This window comes from Ixodes scapularis, unplaced genomic scaffold (genome assembly GCF_016920785.2).
Source record: "Ixodes scapularis isolate PalLabHiFi unplaced genomic scaffold, ASM1692078v2 PGA_scaffold8__174_contigs__length_109621045, whole genome shotgun sequence".
NCBI classification, from domain to species: Eukaryota; Metazoa; Arthropoda; class Arachnida; order Ixodida; family Ixodidae; genus Ixodes; species Ixodes scapularis.
In genome coordinates this window covers 94,874,410-94,896,754 of record NW_024609883.1, presented here as the reverse complement: position 1 = coordinate 94,896,754, position 22,345 = coordinate 94,874,410, and the positions used below count along the sequence as shown (strand labels likewise).

Here is a 22,345-nt window from a genome sequence, read left to right as displayed (position 1 = left end):
TTACCAACTCCGAGCGTTGGGTTGTTGCGCGTTACACTAGCGAGTGTTTTAAGAATCTATCAAACGTTAAATATATAAATGTGCGTGCGTGTGTGGTTGTATCATTCTAGCATTAGGGAGTTCTAGTAGCTGCCTTCCTCGATAGGTAGAGAGAATTCAAAACTGGAGCTAGCCGAGCAAAATGGAACGCCCTGATATTACGGCCAATATATAAGAAAAAGTAAGTAGACAAGGGCAATTTTTTTTTCTTTTTACGTTGTTTGCGCGCGTTTTAAGATAACAAAAGCGAATACTTCGTCGAGCGAAGACTTCGTCGAGCTACAAAAGCGAACCTGAAAGCGCACCGCTTCCTCCCTCTCTCTCACACTTACCCACCCTTCTTTGGCAGGTGAACTTTTCCCGCATAAATAGCTGACCCCATTTTGGTGGTGTTAGTTTTTTGCCAGTCCTCTCGTCGCCGCGTTGAAGACGATTATGGTGTCCGAGAAATGCGTTTTTCGTGCAGGCTGGCTCTAGTTTGTACGGTGTCTTACGCAGTTGTTCGTCGCAAGTTGATGCTCGTTGTCGCCGATTGGATATGCTGTCCACTTTTACATAGAACGCAAATAAGCGCCGCGTGGATAACCTTTTCTCGCGGGGTAAGTACGTTTTTCTTTAAATTGTTTTTTGAGTAGACTGTTTTCTCGCAGCGGGGAGAAAACACACCAATTTTATCTGTGAAACAATCCACGCTTTTAGCCCCACTCACTTACGGTGTATACAGGTGACTACCGAAATCACCGGTTTATATATGGCTCATTCAGTAGAAACTTTAAATACTAATGGGATATTTCAATAACTGATACTTTCGACAGGCACATGTGCCTCTTCGTGCTAAAAGGTAACGAGGAGTATATACTCTGTTTCACCTTATGATGTACCGCAGGAAAGGCTACAAGCGCGAGCAGCTTGCTCTAGGGCACATCTCGGCGGCACAAGCTCTTGTGCGTTAAGAGCAGCTCCCAACGCCATGTGCTCGCGCTTCTAGCCTTCTCTGCGGTACGACATAAGGTGAAATGGAGTATAGATCCGCCGGCTGGAAAGAACCGCTAGCTTTGGTCACAGTAAAGCCACGATTTTGACCTTGAGCGAACGGCTTTCCCTCCTGGGCCCGTTTGCTGGAAAGCGCTAACAGCGGCTAAAGTTAGCCGCAGTACCTAGGAGAGGCATTTTAAAATCACGTTACTGGTGGGCTCGGTAGGGATGCGGGGAAACACGACGGTGCCCCGGCCGCATTTTTTAGAGAGTCTTTTGATTCTGGCCATTCCTAAGCCTAAATGAACGCGACAACTGTCTGCATGGCAACGGCTTTGGAAAGTGGATTGCCTTGACTTAATCGGCCGAGTACTAATAGCACACAAACCCCTCGTCACTGTACCCTCGTTGAAATTTACTTCCAAGTTCAAAAGAGGACGACGAGGTTCAGTCCTAAAAACGATGAGGAAGAAATGAGCAGTTAAAGGCGGGCGGTACACCGGCAGCATGGTTGGCCAGCATGTAAGAACTATATAACACCATCATAAATTGAAAACCATGTAATTCGGTCTTAGTGAATATAGACCTATTAGTAAATTACTCAAGCATCGAGGAGAACGCGCAAAGCGTAATTTTACGGTCCGTGCGCGCTGGCCTTCCTCTTATAAAAGATTCGAAGTAAATAATCGTAATACGGCTTTAACAAACGCGCGTGCAAGGCAAAATTGGTTTGAGACTTTTTGCTTTAGAACAATTGCTATTGCAGACGCCAGCACGTGCAACGCGTGTAACTACTCTCGTAGCATGCACCTGGGTGCTTGGGACGCTGTCTGCTTTTGGCCATGTTCCAAAATTTATTCCATCTTACTCCAGGGTAAGGGTTTTTACCTTGGCGTCCCAAAACCTACTCGCGTCCAGCGCTTTTCAATCTGTGTTGTCACGTGACACGATCCGCCGGAGTAACTCGAATCCATTTAAGTAAGATTGATTTGTAACACAACCTTTGTATGCTATCAATAGTCGGCCGATTGAGTCAAGGCAATCCACTTTCCAAAGACGTTGCCATGCCGACATTTATCGCGTTCATTTAGGCTTAGGAATGGCCAGAATCGAAAGACTGTCTAAAAAATGCGGTGAGGTGATTGCTTATGCTTTGCGATATAAGAGAGGTAAGGCAAAGCGAAAGCCTCCTGCACCATTCATTGCGGACTAAAGCGCCCAATATTGCAGCTAGAACGACATATTAGTTCCAAAGCGAGCGGCGCTCACTCACCGGAGCACCGCCATGTTTCCCCAATTCCCTACCGATCCAGTCACGTGATTTTAAAATCCCTCTCCTAGGTACTGCGGCTAACTTAACCGTGGTTAGCGATTTCGAGCCAACGGGCCCTTTAACTTTTTCATTGAGCTCTACGTTATGAAGTACTTCTACAGCTGCCGTCAGAATAATATTACCATATAAGATAAGACACTGTTCGCGTGTTCCCGAAGGCTTGGTGAGTGCCATACGTTACTCGGTACAGAGATAAAAAAAAATCGCGTTACTTTCTCGCTGCTCTGGATGTGTCGTTTTTTTTTAAACAGTCGCTGCCTTCCACGTTTTGTCGATAATAACTTGTCGCTTTTGAAACCGCTCGTGGACATAACAAATTCACACAAGTTTTACTTTATAGAGTGATTAGACTGTTTAACCATGTCGAACTGCTCGTGCCAGCTGACACCAGTAGAAACAAGGTTATAAAAACGAGTGCCATGTATTTTTATTTTTGAAAATATTATTGCTCATATAGAGACAAGTGGCAAGAAAACACAAAACAATCCGCTAACGTCAACTGTATAATTTTTGGAACTCCGCGCGAATATATACTCGACGCTATAACGTCACTCAACCAGTCCTCTACCCCGGTGCTGATCGCAAGATCTGGTTATCTTTATTTGTTATATCAATTGAAGCCACGCTGATGCATTCATTATCGAAACGTTTGGTTTAGTACGTTTCAATAATTTCATTTACCGTTTCATTTTTATGCATGCTGGTTATCACTACATGCACGCGTGCATGTAGTGAACACATGTTTGCATCCGCACTCATGACAATGCATCGACAGATGGCAATATTTATGGCTGCTCACGTTCTGGTTATGTTCGCGTAATTTCTCATTAAGACACCTTTTTGTATGGCCTACATATTTACTGCCACACGTCAACGGGATCTGATACACGAATCTTTCTTCGCATACGACAAACCGGTTCCAGTTCTTCCTCAGACAGCTTACCGGACCTTTGGGAAGGATGCATTTTTTTCTTAATTGACCCTGTATTTGATGCGATGTGTCACTAAGGTAGTTGTATTGTGTACGTTACCTAACACGTTGCGGGGTTTCACACATAACTTAAGTTTTTGTTAGAAAACGTTTTTGAACAATGTGGGAACCACGTGTTTCCTGTCTCTTTATTTGTACTATATTTCACCTTAGGATAGACCGCAAAAGGCGCTACGAGCCACCAGAGTCAATACATAGCTTGAAGCGTGTCCCGTGTCCTTCCAGCACGTGACGACGACACCGTTTAAGGGGCAAGAAAAGTCTGACGCACAGGAGGCCATGGAGGGGATTGTATAAGACAAATACAGAGAAAATGCCGAAAGCATCCACGCGGCACAGGTCGCCTAGCTGCCACGCACCGTTACCGAAAGGGCAACTGAGTCGATGAATGTAGTGAACGACATCCTGAACACCGACATGCACCTGTTGAGCTTGTAGGAGAGGCCACTGCGGGCGATCCTTCAATACAGCAGAGACAAACAAAAAACTACACATAAGCATTGATATAATATAGTAAGGGTGTAGGCGAGCTGGTGAATGAATGAATGCGCACCAGAAGGAAAAACGAAATTTCAGAGAAGTTAACGTGGTTGGGAAGGGTTAGAAACGAAGTCCTTAAAACTCTTGGAAACAGATAAGTCCGGAAAATTCGCCGTCTTGCCAATGGCACTATTCAAGGAAAAGAAAAACGGAAGTTGCAATGGAATCTTCGTTTTCTGATTGGACCGGCAATGTAGAAAAATTGAGAAGAAACATTTGTGAAGTCTTCATTGAAGACGACTTCAATAATGTAGCAAAAAGTATCACGAGTGCTACAAATTCGACATTATGTATCAAGTTCTTTCTAAAGGACCATAAACTTGAAATGCCTCTTCGTGCGGTCATTAATGAGAATGGAACTTGCCAGAACGTAGTTTCAAAGTTTCTCCAGCGAGGGTTGATCTATGCATGCTTCGAGAGATCATTGTCTCTAAGAAATTCAAATGAACTGATCGACATGTTGGAAAAGTATGGTCTTTAAGGACCTTTATTACTTCCTAGAAAAAACAACTCAGTTGATGCAGAGAGTGAGAGAGGCATTAGATTTGAACCTCGTAAAGTTCCAAGCAGGTTCAGGTAAATTGGTAGAGAGTTTCCTAACGATCCTCGAGGTTTATCTGAAGTCGACGGTAATCGAATACGAAGGAAATAAGTACGTTAAAAAAGACGGTGTTCGTATAGGTTCGCTGGTCGCACCGATTTTAGTGGAAGTTTACTTAAACTCCTTGGACCAAGCAATGGATGATAAACTGCGGCAGAAGTCTCCGGGTATGGTGTTAGTAAGAAGATATGTTCGCGACATCCTAGTATGCACGGTAACGGATGATCTAACAGGCAGTCTAGAACGCGAGATAAGATCAGTGGCTCCGAAATTGACGTTTACCGCGGAAAAACCGGATAGAGGGGCCCTAGAGTTTCTAGACTTACGTATTTATGTGAATCAAAGGATATGTTGGGAATATGAAAAAGAAAATTTTAAACCGGTGTTGCCAAGGATTAGCTGTCATTGGAAGACCGTAAAAGCTGGGGTTGTAAAGTCGTTGATCAGAAACGCGCTAGACATATCGTTTGTTAATTTTATAATGGATTCGCTTAAAAGACAGTGCAAAAGGTTGATCAGTGTAGGGTATAAAGACAGTTTTATCAAACGGCAGTTAGAAATGGTTATCAAAGGAAGGAGAGAAAAGGAACAAGGTGAAAGAAGCAGATTTGCTGTGATCCCATATTTTCATGAAATTTCGCACAACTTGAAGGCTTGTGCGAAAAGGTTTGGAGTAGACACTGCCTTCAGCTCGGATTTTAAACTCAGTATATTGACGCCATTTCACACAGGTGCGAATGACTGCAAAAAGAACCATCGAGAAAAATCGGTAAATTGCGGGAATGGTGTTCTGTATGATATACCACTGGAATGCGGGTTTAAGTATGTAGGACAGACATCACGATACATCGACAACAGATTAAGTGAACACAAAATAAACGTGAAGAACGGTGCACCGAACTCAATGATCGCAAAACATGTCCACGAATGCAACAACTGCACTGCGATTTGGTCGGAGACAGAAATCATTCACAAGTAGAGGAATGATGCAAAAAGACCAGTAAGGGAGACGGTGTGGATAAAATATCTAGGTAATTGCATAAGTCAGGTTTCGTTACAGTTCGGTAAAAATTCCAAAATCTTTTTAAAAATATAATGTTTTTTTTTTCTTTTTATTGGGATCTGTGCACCTTTTCCCTGTTTTAGGTTCAGTGTGTGTCATCCCTTCATCGCTGGCATAAAAGGTTTTTTTTTTGTGGAGAGGACATTTTTTTAATTGTTGTTAGAATAGAATAGGTACTGATCCTTTTGTTACATTTTGGGGGAGTTTGTAGAGTTATCTTTGTGAATCGGCATGAAGGCCGCCCATAGTACTACTTTGTGTATTGGAGGGTTTGGCGTTTGGACTTTTTAGAGGTTGTCCCTTTGTGTTGGTGGTGGCCGATTGGAGGCTTTGGCATTTGAATAGGTTAGACGTTGCCCCTTTGTGTTGGTGGTGGCTGATTATGGGCTATGTAAGGAGTGGGACTAGATAAAACTGGTAGCTGAGTTTGAGACGTCGTCCTGTCCCTTCGACTTGCATGTTCACTTCTGCCCCAGTCTCAGGTTTATTCAACATACCTAAGCATTCTGCTGTATCGCCGTACGGCTGCGTCACCGCAGCCAGGAGCGGCGCGTTCCAGCGCATGCCCGTGCCGGACATACGTCACCGGCGCGGGAGGTAAAAAGAAAGCGCTTGCCAATAAACAACGTTTCCATGTCCCGGCCACGGCGAGTCTGGTCGACGTTTCAGTGGCGACGAGGGTAAACCGATATGGCGGCACGCCCGCCGCCGTTCGACGAGACGGCAGGCACCTGGGGCACATACCGGGTCCGGTTGGAGGCGTACTTCGAGGGTCACGGTATCACGGACGCGGCGAAACGTCGCGCGTTGCTGGTGTCTTCCCTAAGTGACAACGTGGTCCGAATTCTGCAAGGCCGCTGTCAATCGGCGTCCATCAACAGCCTGTCCTACGCAGACGTGGTTGGCTACCTAGAAGAACACTACGACCCGCAAGCCAACGAGATTGCAGCTAGCTACTCGTTCTTCGTGCGGAAACAGGAAGAGGGGGAGAAAGTACAAGACTTCGTGGCAGAGTTGCGGCGGCTCGCGAAGCATTGCAAGTTCGGCGACACCCTGGACCGGATGCTGCGAGACCGAATCGTCTGCGGCATACGGGATGACGAAGCGCGACGGGTTTTGCTGACGCGTAAAAAGTTGAGCCGGGAAGAGGCGGAGGAATTCGTAATCGCGTCTGAGATGGCCGATAACAACGTCAGGGCAATGGGAACGGCCCCCCAGGACTCAGCTGGCGGTACGCATTTCGTCCAAGGTCGGCGGAGGCCCCCAAGACAAGAAAACCGGAGGCCCCCAAGACAAGAAACCAGCGGTGCGAATCGACGCGCCTGGTGCTGGAGGTGCGACGCGAACCACTCCGAGGACGACTGCCGGCACCGCAAGACCACATGCCACAGGTGCGGCACCAAGGAACATCTGGCGAGGGTGTGCAAGTACAGTCGGCCCAGCCAGCCAGGTGCGTACGCGCTGGCGGACATCAACACCGAGGAAGAGAGTGGCGAGGAAATGCTTCACGCCCTGGTGGCTCACAGTACAGCCAACAAAGACACGACGCCGCCGATAGAGCGGGATTTGCTATGGGAAGGCAGGAAGCTGCGAATGATTCTGGATACGGGCTCCCCAGTCAGCGTAATTCCCGAGAGCGCTTTCAAAAGACACCGTAAACGGTGGCCGGCCCTGGAAACGACCCCCCTACGCTTGTCGTGCTTCCTGGGGCCGCTGCCCGTTGTCGGCAAGATCACCATGAGTGTACAGTACGGAGAGACGCAGGTGCGCAGCTCGTTGATTGTGGTGAACTGCCCTGGGCCGCTGCTTTGCGGTAGGAATACGCTGCGGGCGTTTTACGACGCAGGGGCACCGCTTCTAGAAACTGGGGCACCGCTTGGGGTGAACATGGTGCAGGCCGGCGCAGAGGGGCAGGACCTACTGGAAGAATTTGCAGACGTTTTTGAAGAGAAGCTGGGGTGCTGCCAGGGCCCACCAGTAAAGCTGTACAGGAAGGAAGATGCGCGACCCCGTTTTTGTAAGGCGAGGCCGGTGCCCTACGCGCTTCGCGACAAGGTGTCGGCGGAAATCAACCGCCTGGAGAAGGACGGCGTGCTCTCGCCGGTCAGCGTGTCGGAATGGGCTACACCTGTTGTTCCGGTGGCAAAGAAAAACGGCGAGATACGACTGTGCGGGGATTTTAAGTTGACGGTAAATCCAGCTACACACCTGGAGCGATACCCCTTGCCCAAAATTGACGACATTTTTGCGGCGTTATATGGGGGGGAAATCTTCACCACGCTGGACTTACGCAACGCGTACAATCAGCTTCCTCTTGACGAAGAGGCTCGAAAGATGACTGTGCTGAACACGCACCAAGGATTGTACTGTTACAATCGTCTGGCATTCGGCATTGCGTCCGCACCGGCTCTGTTTCAACGGCGCATTGAGTCCCTCCTGCAAGGGCTCCCAAGGGTGCAAGTCTACTTGGATGACATCGTCATCGCAGAAAAGAAACACGACACGTCGACACTCCGGCAGGTGCTGCAGCGGCTACGGGAAAACGGCCTGAAGTTAAACCGAGCCAAGTGCCGTATCCGGGAGAAGCAAGTGTCCTTTTTGGGCCACAGAATCGATGCCCAAGGTCTTCATCCGGAGCGGACCAACCTCGAGGCAGTGACCGAAGCTCCAAGACCGACCTCGGTAAGCCAGCTCAAGTCTTTTCTGGGGTTTGTCACCTATTACGCCAAATTTTTGCCCAACTTGTCAACCACCTTGGCCCCTTTGTATAGATTATTGGCAAAAGGAGCGCAATGGCAGTGGGACGGGGATCAGGAAAGGGCTTTCCGGAAGACTAAGCAGGCTATGGCCGAAGCTAAGTTCCTGGTTCACTACAACCCCCGGCAACAGTTACGGCTAGAATGCGACGCGTCGCCAGACAGCTTGGGTGCAGTGTTGTCACATCGCATGCATGGGAAAGACTACCCCATAGCGTTCCGGTCGAGAACGCTGACGAAGGCAGAGCGTAATTATTCACAGCTCGAGAAGGAGGCGTTGGCGCTGGTTTTTGGAGTTACCAAGTTTCGAGATTACCTGTTCGGCAACCGCTTTACGCTCGTCACAGACCACAAGCCGCTGACGGCGCTGTTCCATCCTGAAAGAGCAATTCCACAAATGGCGGCGGCTAGAGTACAGCGTTGGGCGTTACTACTCGCAGCCTACCAGTACGATCTCGAGTACCGAAAAGGAGACCACAATGGGAATGCAGACGCTCTTAGTCGTCTCCCGTTGCCGGCGCAGGAGGAGGGCAGCAGTGAAGTGCTCTCTGAATATGTGCTGTACACGCGGGGGTGGGACGACCAACCTATGTCCGCCCAGCAGATGGCCACCATGACTACGCGGGACAGCCTGCTTCGCCAAGTAAAAGCCTGGATTTACGCCGGATGGCCGTCGCACCTGCGCCCGGAGCAGCACCAGTTCCTACCGTACTTCAGCCGCAGGTATGAGCTCACAGTGAGCCACGACCTGGTTTACTGGGGGCATCGCGTAGTTCTACCGGAAGCTGCGCGAGCGTTCATGCTGACGGAACTGCATGATACCCACCCGGGAATGACTGCGATGAAGCGTCTGGCTCGCTCCCTCTATTGGTATCCTGGTCTAGACAAAGATATCGAAAAGCTGGTAAATAACTGCTCGACATGTATACAGTGTTGGACGATGCCCGCGGCACAGGTTCCTTCCAAGTGGCCGGAGACCCACCAACGGTGGTCCCGTTTGCACTTGGACTTCGCGGGGCCACTGGAAGGGTACATGGTTCTAGTACTAGTGGACTCGGAAACAAAGTGGATTGAAGCCACACCACTCAAAACAGCTTCGGCCGAGACTACCATTGGAGTGCTCCGAGAACTGTTTGCGCGTTTCGGAGTGCCACGAACAGTGGTTTCCGATAATGGGCCGCAATTTTCAAGTGCAGCGATGGCACGATTTTTACAAGGGAACCATATACGTCATTTCACCACTGCGCCCTACCACCCTCAGTCGAACGGGTTAGCCGAACGGGCAGTACGCACGATCAAGGAGGGGCTAAAGAAGAACAGGGAAGGCTCGTTGCAAGATCGTATTTTCAGGTTCTTGTGTCGTTACAGATCTACCCCTATGAAAGAGGGCAAGTCGCCAGCCGAGTTGTTGTTAGGCTTCAGGCCTAACAACAACTCGTTGTGTTGTTGTTAGGCCTGAAGCCTAACAACAACACAACTCTAAACTCTAAACCGTTGTGCAACTTAAAGAAAGTTGCACAACGGTTTAGAGTACCCGTACTATTTTCAGCCCCGGAAAAAAAATGGGACGCTTGTGCCGCAGATTCAATAAGCCCCTGCCAGATATGGAGCATTGATGCATAAAACACCGAACCAAATATGCTGAGTATGCCGTCGGGGTGGTGTACGAAATGCCGCTGAGTTGCGGCTCCGTATACATCGGCCAGAAGGGTTGATGTTTCAATGTTCGTGCACGGGAACATGCGGCAGCTATGAGAGCAAGCCCGTCTGGTCATCTCGCTGTTCAATGTAGTCGTTGCCCGTGCTCGCCAGTTCTGCATGATGTAAAAGTTCTGGCGAAATATAAAAAAAAAAAAAAATATGCCGAGAAGTGCACGAGGCGTTTGGGATTAGGGAAAAGGGAGACGAATTCGTTATTGAACCTTCCCTTGCCCTCTCAGGGAAAGAGTGCAAATTTATCAAGGGGTTGTATCGATTGATCTGATGAATAGGCGTTTCTAACAGCCTATATATTATGTGTTATTTTTCTTTTAAATAAACGTTAGTTGCGAGTGCGCCTTGTCTTGTTTACTCTCCTCTTTGTCCTGTCGTTTTTTTTTTGGCGCTTTATATTCTCGAGAAAGAAGTGCCCCGATTTCCCGATCCCTCAAGGTCGAAGCACCCACTTCATCCTTCTCTTGCAAACCTTCCTAGTCTCCAATTGAACTATCTTTCACCGTAACATTCTTTGGCGGAGGTGCGGATCGGCTCCCGACCTGGATACAGAAAGAAAACGTCGCCAACCACCAACCGACGTGACTTCCAGTTCCGGAAGACCATCCAAAGGCACTCCAGCACCGTCGCAGTCTTCACTGGTTATCACCCAACCGCGAGATCCTGACCTTTTCACCGGCACAGGCGACCAGAAGGTCGAAAACTGGATCTACTTTTACGAAAGACTAAGTGTTCATAACCGCTGAGATGACATGATCAAGCTAGCGAATACCCCATTCTATTTGCAGGATACCGCCCGAACATGGTTTGAAACACAAGAAGAAGCCAAGCTTCAAGACCTTTTCGGACGTCCAACTGGTCGCAAGCTCTCGGCCAAGCGAAAGCTGGCATCCAGGGTTCAAACACCGACCGAGTAATATGTGACCTACATACAAGACGTCCTATCTCTGTGCCAGAAAGCTAACCGTGAAATGCCAGAAATCGAACAGATAGAACACATCCTCAAAGGCACCGCAGACGGTGCTTTTCAGCTACTTGTCATTAAGGATTGCCCGACTGTCGACGACGTCCTGAAAGAGTGCCGCAGGTTCGAAACTGCGAAGACTCGCATGATAGCGGACAAATTCAACCGTTTGCCAAACACCCTAACAAAATCATCTTATGAAGACGCTGACACTAACACGAAGAGCATTACTAAAATCGTCCGCCTAGAACTGGAGGCGATTATGCCCACTGACGATGTTTCCCGGTCTCAACACTCATCGACCAACGAGTTAAGTGTCCCAGCCGTTAAAACTGTTAGGAAAGAAACTGAGAACTTCTGCGGCTCGCCGCGCTCAAGACTTCGACCAGCCCTTGATCAACAGCCACATACACCCGAATGCAGCGCATGTTAATCTTCAACTGCGACGCCTCGCTTCAAGTCATCCCACCAACGAAATCCCGCAACGTGGAGGACCTCCCACAACCGACCCATTTGTTTCATCTGAAGTATGGCTGGTCACGTCACCCGCTACTGTCGAAATCGCTGGAACAACCAACAACCAAACCGGACATTTATACCTACAAATGAAGGTTGCTATTACAGCAGAAACTTCGTTTCTCCCTCTGGGCCCGTTTGCTCTAAGCTGGTTAAATTTAACCGCGGTAAAAAGTTAACCGCCCTTCCCTACGTGCATGCCGTGCGGACCGCCATGGTGGCGGCTTCCCAGATTGGGGTGAGGCCGCATTCCTCAAAGAGAGTGGTGTCTCCCCTCCCCCTCCCCCCCCCCCCCTCCCATTGGTGAATCTGCTGCTGGCACATCCGTGGGAGTGATCATTAAAGCAACCCATCTCCGGGCTTATCCAAACCACCTACCCCGGGCGCGTCCATTCCCCGAATGTTATATAAGCCGGCCTCCAAACCCCCAAGACGCTGGGGGAGGGCCTGGTCTTCTTTCTTTTTGCAGCTCCCCCTTCTCAGGAATGTACCTATTACAGTAGTGTGGGCATCTCCAGGTGAATTTGTTTGATACGACAGCACCAACCTTTTCGTTTTTGTTTTTTTTCTTTTTTGCCTGGCCGACGAGAAAACGCGCTGACGTACTCGGCAATAAACACGACGATTCACGGTCCAACGGACATCCTCTGCTTTAACAACAGAGAAAACAAACCTGCAGAAACTTACAACAACTAGTATTTTTTTTTTGTAAAAGTAAGAAAATCACTTTGGATCATCTAAAAAAAAAAATCTACTTTGTATTTGATTGTTTTCTATGCCGACAAAGACTCACAGATCCTCTCTTATGGCATTCACTATGTCCGCCTTCTAAGAGAAGGCCCTCGCATTCGTTGGAAATATGGGTGATAAAAATAAAAGTTTCCCCTGAAAAAAAAAAAAAAAAGTTAGTGAATGAGGGTACTAGTTCGCTGGTTCATATCAACAGCTCATTTCAATCCAAAACGCAAACAATTTTATTTTTGTTTTCTTTTTTATTTTTGTGTTCTTTTCAGCTTCCCAGTTCACATCCCAATTAAAAGAGGCTCATCTAATATCATGTGTATTTTTCATTAAATACGTTAACAAAACTATTGCCTTATTTGTTTTATTAGAAGTGTATAAACATTTATTAGTTGCTACAGTCCTGCTTCAATCACCAATATTACTGACACTATTTTATATCAAGGAAGCCCTCGCTAATCTGTGCACTTTGTAGTTTTTTCTGGAAGCGAACTCCCCTTGTTAATGGGCAAGACCAATATATTTTTTTTCAATTTTAGGGTTACTCCAGTTTTTAGTGAAGGAAGTGTATCTAAATTTTACGGTGACCGTTTTTTTTTTTTATTCGTTGTGTGGTTTTGTAGATATGCCTTATCAAAGTTTTCTTTCGGGGGTTTACGGCGAAACCAAAACTACCGGCTCGAGCATGATGGCAAACCATGTGATCAGCGGCATGGTCATCGTGTGACGCAAAGTTCGTACTCAGGTACCGCAAAAGGTACAACTGGCCTAGTCGCAAGAGTAGTTCCGACCAATCAGGTAAGAGTTACGGCTTTTTTGCTGTTTTGATTTGCAGATATAAAATATCTGTAGCAATCATTAATACACATTCATAAAGTTGCCGACTTAAAAGCAAGTTTTCCAAGATGAACGTATTGTAGTTCTTCTGAGAAGAACTACCATCTTGGTGGTTTGCAATGCACGTTGCGGAAGCGTCGTGGAAGCTAATCGTATTCTCGCGCTGAGAAGAAACGGACTAAACTATGGCTAAAGCACTTTCATGTCTTAAAAAAAAGTAGCGCAAGGTGTGTCGATGCACGAGGAACGTGGAACGTGCAGCCCTTGGGAAGATCATGGCGGCACAGCGCATCACTGAGCTAGATTTCAGACGCCATGCTCTTCTCAGTAGTGACGCGCGGCACGTGTCTCGAGCATTTCCACAACAATGAATGGCGCCACTTTTCTCAGGATAGAGGTGCTTTAACTATGGCTGCCAGTGAATGCCACCTTCGGGACAGCTTCGGCACCACGACGTGCTTGAGCGAGCAGGAAGTCAATAATCGTTCTGCGTGACTGCCGAAGAGTACTTACAAACTACGACCGCTAAAGCATAACGTAACAAGCAAAAATCGTCTGCTGGGATGGCTGAAAAAGCAGCAGAAAAACACGGCGAAAGAAGTGGCACTACGCTCAAGAAACCTTTTCAAAAACCAAGATGTCATTAGGGCACAAGGTTGCTTGATAAGCAGCCAACCCGGTGAATGCCCACTGTGAAGCCTGTGGTAGCATTTTTAATATCGGTTTTTCCGTGAGTCGCGGTTTCGTATTAGTGTAATAGTTCGGCAGTGCTCCTATTTAGTATGCTTAAATTGATACCGGTCATTGCCTTTGGATCTCCCTTTGACCAGCGCTACCTTCTAATGTAGGAGGGGTGATTCATAAGTTTTGCCTCCTGGGCTGTCACTCTTTTATTTGATGATGGAATTGAGTGATGTTACATTCAAATGAAAGTTTGGAATCTCCTCTTTTCCAGGAGCGCCCAACATTTTGATGAACTCTTCACCAGCGGTGATTCAGTCCTGTTACCGGTGCACTGGTCTCTTCAGACCGTCCTAGAAAAATGAGGGTAGCTGTTGACGAGACCAACGTCGCGTTGGAGGAGCTGCAGTATCAATATGTGTTGCCTCACCCACCTTACAGCCCGGACCTCGCGCCATCAGACTTCTGACTGTTTTCCAAGAGGAAAGAACATCTAAAGGGAACACGGTTTTTGTCCGACGACGAGGTTACCGATGCAGTGCGCCATTGGTGTCAACACCCGCTCCAGCTTTGGAGTTCATGATTACATGGCCTTGCTTGGTGGCTTACTGCGGTATAGCCTGCCTATTCTACATGAAACATATCAAACACAATCAAAGCTCTCTAGGCGGTTTAGACTTTTGTCTCCGTGGCTGTTTTTAGGCTTGCCAGCATGTGCTTCGGCTCTGGGCACAGTTGCTGAGGCGCGCGCCACGCTGTAGAAATCCTACTGATGCAGGAAACATTGCGAGCTCATCTAAGGCATGTTACCAAACGTAGTCATCACTCACTTGCTCACCTTACCTTCAAATGACCTAACTCATAATATTTTAAGGCATTATTAAATATGAAGGCAATATATCCCCGACGACATAGGTTCGTTTAGCCTGCTAATGATTCCTCCATGGAGATTCCCTGTTCCCGTTTTAGCAGTTGAAATTCAGGACATTCAAAATAACTCAGACACAGTATTGCTAGTTTTAAAATATCTCACTTTATCAACCATTGCCTGCATTCACGCGTCAAAAACTTACGTATATCCAGACGGATTTTGTGTCGGAAGTAGTTCCACCGCAGGCATTGTGATTCCATCATACATCAAAACGAGAAAATTTAAGCTAAGTCACAAGCCGTCCTGAACAGCAGAAAAAATAGGCTTTATGACTACAAGAAGCTTTTCAATTTATATTGAAAAAGCCAGCTCAAACATGGACAGTGTTTCCAGACTTTAAACCGGCACTCCAAAGCATTTCTATGAACCTACGACAAAGTAAAAATGAACTAACTTTTTGTTACGTCTATGCAATTTTCAAAACTATGTTGATAGGAGACACTTCATTGAGTTTCAATGTATATCGGACACTGTAATATACTTCGAAATGAGGCAGCAGATGACGCTACGACTTCAGCCCTTCCTTATTCTCCGACGTGGAAATACCCTACTCTAAGGCGACATCACTTCGCTTATAAGCCTCCAAGTCTGAAATGGAACTAAACAACTTTGGAAGAGTGCTACACACCATTATCCTCCTCCATATCTACAGGATCGAGATTTTACCTATCGTGTCACGTAACCTACCCAAGCGAATTGAAGCTGTTATACACCGATTACGCATGGGTGCATCTTACACCCAAGAATTCCTGTACCGAATTGGGAAAACGCACGTACCGAACTGTTCAGGGTGTGATTGCGTGGAGACTATATCACACATACGTATATATTATGCCAATGTACAATCGTGACTCATTGAAATACAAACAGCGGAGCGCGTGGCTTTCTTTACAAGCTGCGCAGCCTGGCGACGGGCTATACGGAAGAATGCGGATGCGCCCTAACGCCAGAGATACGAAAATTCACGTCCAACTATGGTAAGCCTTGACCGTGGCCTCGTACCATCGCTCGGTGTGTGAGTTCTTGATCTGCCGCGTCGCGGCAATAGGGGCCCGTTCTCGCCTGTTATACCAGCTCGCGTCTGCATGGCGCGTATACGAGCGGAGCTTGTTGCTGTGGTAACGTTGCGGAGGCGCTTTGTCACGGCGCCGCGGAGCGCCGTGACAAAGCGCTCACGTACCGCGCCAACGCCCTTGCACACCAAACGATATTCAAGCCATATTATAGTTGGACGCGAATCCTCGTACCTCTGGCCTTACTGTATATCGCAACCTTCCCTAGCCTGTCGCCAGGCTCAACAGCATGTAGTACAGAAAGTCACGCGCTCCATTTTTCTTATTTCAATGTATCGCAATTGTAGCCTTTACGACACAGAAAGGGAACTTCTAAAGAACACCCTCTCACATCTAGACGACCGACCATTTGTGACGTCCCAAATAGCAGGGGTTCGAGTTCCTCTAACTAAAAAGGAGAAGGCGTCAAACGCCCTTCTATGTTTCTTTGTTCGCAACTCGTCTTTAGGTCTGTTTGTAAAAAAGTGTTATATTAGCCATTATTATTGTTCGCGTACGTACATAACTCCAAATTACATAATTCCGCTAATGGTACTTTACTGAACTTCGTGCTGGCACATACAGCTCTCGTACTTTGGTCGAACATTTTACTGTGCAAACAACGTACTTTCAGTGCTCTTAGTTTTTGTGCCATTTTCGATAGTACGACTCTCATGATTATGCGCGCGCAGGATACTGCACTAATTGTTAACGCGTATGTAAGCTAGATAGTCATGTCTCCTCTCCTCTCTTTCTTTCCTCCTCCCTTTCATATCCCAATCCCCTTCCCCAACTCAGAATAGCCAAGCGAGGCAGGCCGCCTTGTTTACTCTGATTTTCTCCTCCTGTTTTCATCTTGTGCTTCAATTTTTTTTTTTTTTTTTTACGAAGGCAGACGGAGACTAGTGCACCGGTAGTGGAAGTGCATCGCCGCAGGTGGGGGACTCGACTGAGACGTTATGTGCTTCTGGATAATAAGAGTTTCTAAAGTTTAATTTAAATGTAATATATGTGAGATATAACAGTAAGAAAGCACAAAACGAGCAGAAGGACGGAAACAGACATCTCCTTCTGTTCGTTTTGTGCTTTATTACTGTTACATCTCTTCCAACACACTCGTCAAAATTTTTATATGAGATACATCACTGAATCAAACAGTTACAGCCTAGGAGGCAAACCTTGTTAATCAACCCTCGCATATCTTTCGTACTATTTTAAGTAAGTAGCAATTATCGCCTAGTTCCTCTACTGACTCTTGCGCGCGTTGAAGTGAATGTTACGTAGTACATTCCTTTACAATTTGCCTCCGCGTTAACTCGGATATGTAACACAACATTTGAAGCAAATAGAAACATTCTTGTCAGAAATTCTCTTCAACACAAGATAATGCTCATTTTAGGGGATCAAAACAAACATTTTAAACAGCAGATTTGCAAATTGGTACATCTGTATAAAATACCCGATGGTGTCGATAGGTTTCATCGCTACTTTTTGAAGTATAAAGGGAAAACTCATGCATACTATATTAACACTAAAGTTAAGCAAAGCAAATATTGACTAGCAAAAACATACAAAAATTAGATTACTAGAGTTCTGCGTATCCGCAGATTACGCATGAATCATCCGCGGAAATCTGCAGTCAACTCGAGGAGGCGGGTAAAATTGAATCAGATTTGGCGGATTACGGATCGGATGCAGATGCCAGAGGCTGCGGATGCTGATTGGATGCGGATATCCGGTAATCCAGATCAGCATTTTTGCCGAGCCGACCCATAAATGTTGTGCGATCAAAGACTGTAGAGTGAATGAGTGAGTGATAGTATGAAGCGTATTGTACAATGTTTTGTGGGAGCAAATTACTCTATTAGAAAAAAAGATACCTATCGGGGGGAACATTGTTCTTTACGCCAACACCTGATCTCAAAAGATATGGCTTTAGAGCGTTCCTTCTTGCCAAGGGTGTTTTCTTCTGAAAAAGTGAAAGCCGTTTACAACTCCCTGTAACGCCGAATTAGAGCGCAGCTCTTGAGGAGGAGGAGGAGGGAAGGGTATTGAGGGGGATCAAGTGACCTTGGGTGGGGGTCACGTGACCTAGGGGGGTCATGTGACGATACCGATGCCGATGACGTCATCAGTAACGATGCCGATGCGGATACCGATGACGTCATCAGTGATGATGACAATGACGATGCGAAGGCCGGTGACGTCATCAGTGATGATAACGATGACGATGCGGATGCCGGTGACGTCATCAGTGACGTCACTGATGACGTCATCAGCGATGATGACGATGCGGATGCCGGTGACGTCATCAGTGATGATGACGATGCGGATGCCGGTGACGTCATCAGTGACGTCACTGATGACGTTATCAGCGATTATGACGATGACGATGCGGATGCCGGTGACGTCATCAGTGATGATGACGATTACGATGCGGATGCCGGTGACATCATCAGTGATGTCACTGATGACGTCATCAGTGATGAAGATAATGACGATGTGGATGCCGGTGACGTCATCAGTGATGATGACGATGACGATGCGGATGCCGGTCACGTCATCAGTGACGTCACTGATGACGTCATCAGCGATGATGACGATGCGGATGCCGGTGACGTCATCAGTGATGATGACGATGACGATGCGGATGCCGGTGACGTCATCAGTGACGTCACTGATGACGTCATCAGTGATGATGACAATGACGACGTGGATGCCGGTGACGTCATCAGTGATGATGACGATGCGGATGCCGGTGACGTTATCAGTGACGTCACTGATGACGTCATCGGGGGTCACGTGACCCCGGGGGTCACGTGACTTTGGGTGTCACGTGACCTTGGGGTGACCTTGGGGAGTCGCGTGACCCCCGATGACCCTTGGGGAGGGGTCACGTGACCTTGGGGTGACCTTGGGGTCACGTGACCTTGGAGGACCTTGGGGGTCAAGTGACCTTGGGATGACCTTGGTTACGCCGACGGCGACGCCGACGCCGCTCAAGCCGGGAACGGGCCCCTAAGAGCTGCGCTCTAAAAGTACGACTGAAGGGACATCAATCATCCGGCCACGCTTGTTCTTGTTTTGGCAGGGAATGAGCGTAAAATTTTCTGGAGGCAAAGAGAACCATAAACGTACAAGCCACAAGAAAGCAGAAGAAGCCTCCTTCCTCCATGACTTCTTGATTTCATAATTTTAAATGAAAATGCGAATTGCGCGTCGGAGGAGGTTTCGAACTTAAAGGATGCGGTTCGGAAACAGATACAAAATCTGCGGATGCAGATCGGATGCGAATGATCAAACTGCTATCCGTGCGACAATCAATAGAATATCAAATACCCAAGCTCCTAAACAACCAACCTGATATCATTCTCAGTATAGGGATAAGTATGTCTGTGGAAGCACTGAAGAGACACATCATTTCAGATTGTTTAATCATTTAAAAACAAACTGGCTAGTTTTTTTTTGTTTTTTTTTTGCGGTGGTGCTACTTTTTGTAAACTTTTCTTTGCGAGCGTAGAAAAAAATAGTTGTCCTTTGTTTTATGGGCGAATGGTTGACTTCAAATATCTTGGTCTTATTCTTTCGTGCTCGTTGTCGGTGATTCCACTTTCTCTGTCGTGTTTTGCAGGTAGAAAGAGTTTAACGTGTGTTCTGACGCTTCGGGTGACTGCGGTTTTCATTTCCTTGATTTCGTCCCTTTATTCATCGTTATTTTATTGTGGATGTGCAGTTATGATGTTTGGCTTGATCGAGACACCTGAGTTTCTTCTCCATGCTGAGCGTTCCTTTTGTCACAGCTTGCTGAATAGTGTAGCCAAGAAGGGGGCACAGCAGGGCGGTTGTCGCCTCGTCAAGCATGCCATTGCCTATTGCGACGGCCCCCCGACAGCCGCACTACCCGTCGGTTGTCTAAATAAAACTTCGATTCTGTTTATTATTTGCAACACCGCCCATTATTTGTACTTTCTAAAAATAACTTTGTTTATATTTTGGTGCAGATTTCAATACAGCAATACCCCGGAGAGTCGCAACTGCCTTTCTGCGGCCTCAAGCTAATGTAAAAATAGTCAGAGTGCAGGCGAGCTGGTGTAAGTTGAACATGATTGTAAACCTGAGACTGGGGCAGGAACAGAACACAACAGAAGGTAGTAAAAGAGGAAGCTACGTCTCAATTTGATTGTAAACCTGAGACTGGGGCAGGAAGAGAACACAACAGAAGGTAGTAAAAGAGGCGTTACCTCCTCTTTTACTACCTTCTGTTGTGTTCTCTTCCTGCCCCAGTCTCAGGTTTACAATCATGTTCAAGCTAATGTACTTTCTCGAACTAATAAATTAGAGGAAAGATTATCAGCTAACATTGTAGCCTGCGTGAGACGGTTGAATGTTATTGCTACACCCTGACGTGTTTTATATTATAACAATATTAACGATATTCGTTACTACCTCGTCAGACACGTGACGTTCTAAAGCCTGGCTCGAAAAGACTGACGTAATTCAAAAAGAAGCGGTGGCACCACTCGAAAAGGTTCTGAAAAACAGTATAGAAATAAAATGAACAAAATTTATCTAGAGAAAAATAAAAATGAAAATATATTTCACAATATAAACCTCAACGTACGAAAAAATCAAAATAACGGCCAAGACGACCAAAATTCTTGTCTTGCCTGTTAGTTTTTCCTCCGTCTCTCAGGGTTCAGATTATGGCGTTTCTTAAACAGGTAGCCTGAATACTTTTCTATTTTGTATCACGTGACTTTCGCTCTACCCTGCCCTCTTCAAGTGTTTTAACAGACCCCTTTCAAAAGTCACGTGCCGATTATTAGAGGGTCGGAACCACTGCACAGATGTGGAGCGACTGCATCGAGGAACGTGCAATACTGTTTTACTGGCTCGTCGGCTCGTAGTGTTGGTCGTGCTCCGACGTCCGCTATCTTATGGATAGATTCCTTTCGAAATATACTGTCCTCTGTTGGCACCTGTGAAATCCCTGCACAATGGCAGAATAAAACCGCAACGTCATTGTCCGCTTATACTTTTGGTTGGATTAGAAGACAATATATATATAAATATATATATTTATGTATATTTTTAGATTAAACTTACCGCTTAGAAAAGATGGTAGAACAAGCACCACGGCAAAAACTCCGAGCTGCATTTTGCTCAATGACAACGTCCCACTGAAAGAGTAAAGATAATATAAACATAGCCTCTGAACTCAACACATTTTCGCAGAGTACTTTGTTGGCAGCTGTGAAATCCCTGCACAATGGGGTTTATACGTTTGGTTGGATTAGAAGACACAAACACACCGGCAGAAAAAGGTGATGAGTGCAGTGACATTGCACTTTCGACGCTGTTTGATTGACTCGTCGGGTCCTAGCGTTTGCCGCCCTCCGACGTTCGCTATCTTACGGAATGACTTGCACGTTTCTCGACACCAGTTGTTCAACCATTGTGCAGTGCTTCCTACCTTCTAATAATCAACAAGTGACTTTCGAAAAAGGTCTATGTGACACGGTATTCCCTGGTTAACAGAAAAACAAGGCAGAAGAACGAAAATGTGTATGTAATTTTTAACGCACAATAGTTTCTAGAATCTTATCCGCAACGCACATTCGAATATTTTTCTTTTTCACATCAGAAAGAAAATAGGGAAATAATGAGCTGGTCCAGTAAAATAAACACCGATAGAAATTCCTGCCTTCAACACGGAGTTTCCACGGCTTCTAGATATTACTCTCGTAGGTATTTTTTTCTTCCAGCGGTACACGGCAACATATAGATCGCATTTTGTATTTCCTAAAATATTTGAGAGAAAAAAAAAACTAAAGAGACCTGTAGTGTTAGTAAGCAAACTTCGGTAATAATCTTAATATAAAATTACTAAAAAAATCTTTTTAGGCTGTCTTAGAAAAACGGCGGGAATAACATTGCACAGTTCGCCAGACCCACCTACACCGGTCCGTTATTTAACCGAAGGGTATTATGAATACAATTTCACGAACATACATTGTACTGTAGGCGCTCCTAAGAGAACGACATGGCAACAAAACTAATTCGAGGGCGTTGCAATGCTATAGAAAACTTACGTACCGTTTTCTTGCTTCGAGAAACTTGAAGTGGCGATTGCTAGTCCGATGTGTGGAGAGGTAGGTGGCTTTCTTATATCCCAGATTGTAGGCGTATTACTCGCATCGCGCGATTGCATCAAACCTTTCCCGCCAATGGCAGCTTTGGAAGCCGGCGGGAGGAGACAAAAACTGCAGCTGAAGACGTGGCCCTTAGATTCGATTCAAAGAGCATTGTGCAGAACTTAAAAGAAAAATACAGCAAAAAAACGGGCATCTAAAATTTTTTTTTTTTTATTGCATTTTACATTTGCGTGAAGTTCTTGGACCGCGTTTAGTTCTTCGAATATTTTTCGGAATAAGCGTAGTGTACACCTCTAAAACATAATATTCTACGCTGTGTGCACCACGTAGAGGCGCCGACTATGCAGTCTTAGGTAGTAACGCGTTACTAGTAACGCGTTACTGTTGCTTCGTTACTTTTTTGGTAACTTGTAACTGTAACGATTTACTTTTTAAAATTGTAACTTTTAACTGTAGT

General features: G+C 46.3%; 1 protein-coding gene across 1 annotated transcript in view; it reads right to left on the bottom strand.

The window, feature by feature from the left end:
• Positions 1-20,891, bottom strand: part of LOC120840402 — a 32,846-nt gene extending 11,955 nt beyond the window's left edge. Inside the window, exons 1-2 of the mRNA XM_040210914.1 lie at positions 20,840-20,891; positions 12,285-12,376 (exon numbers count right to left, since the gene is read on the bottom strand). Coding sequence (XP_040066848.1) covers positions 12,285-12,376; positions 20,840-20,891 — 144 coding nt within the window. The remainder of the gene's footprint in view (positions 1-12,284; positions 12,377-20,839) is intronic.
• Positions 20,892-22,345: the final 1,454 nt, after the last annotated feature.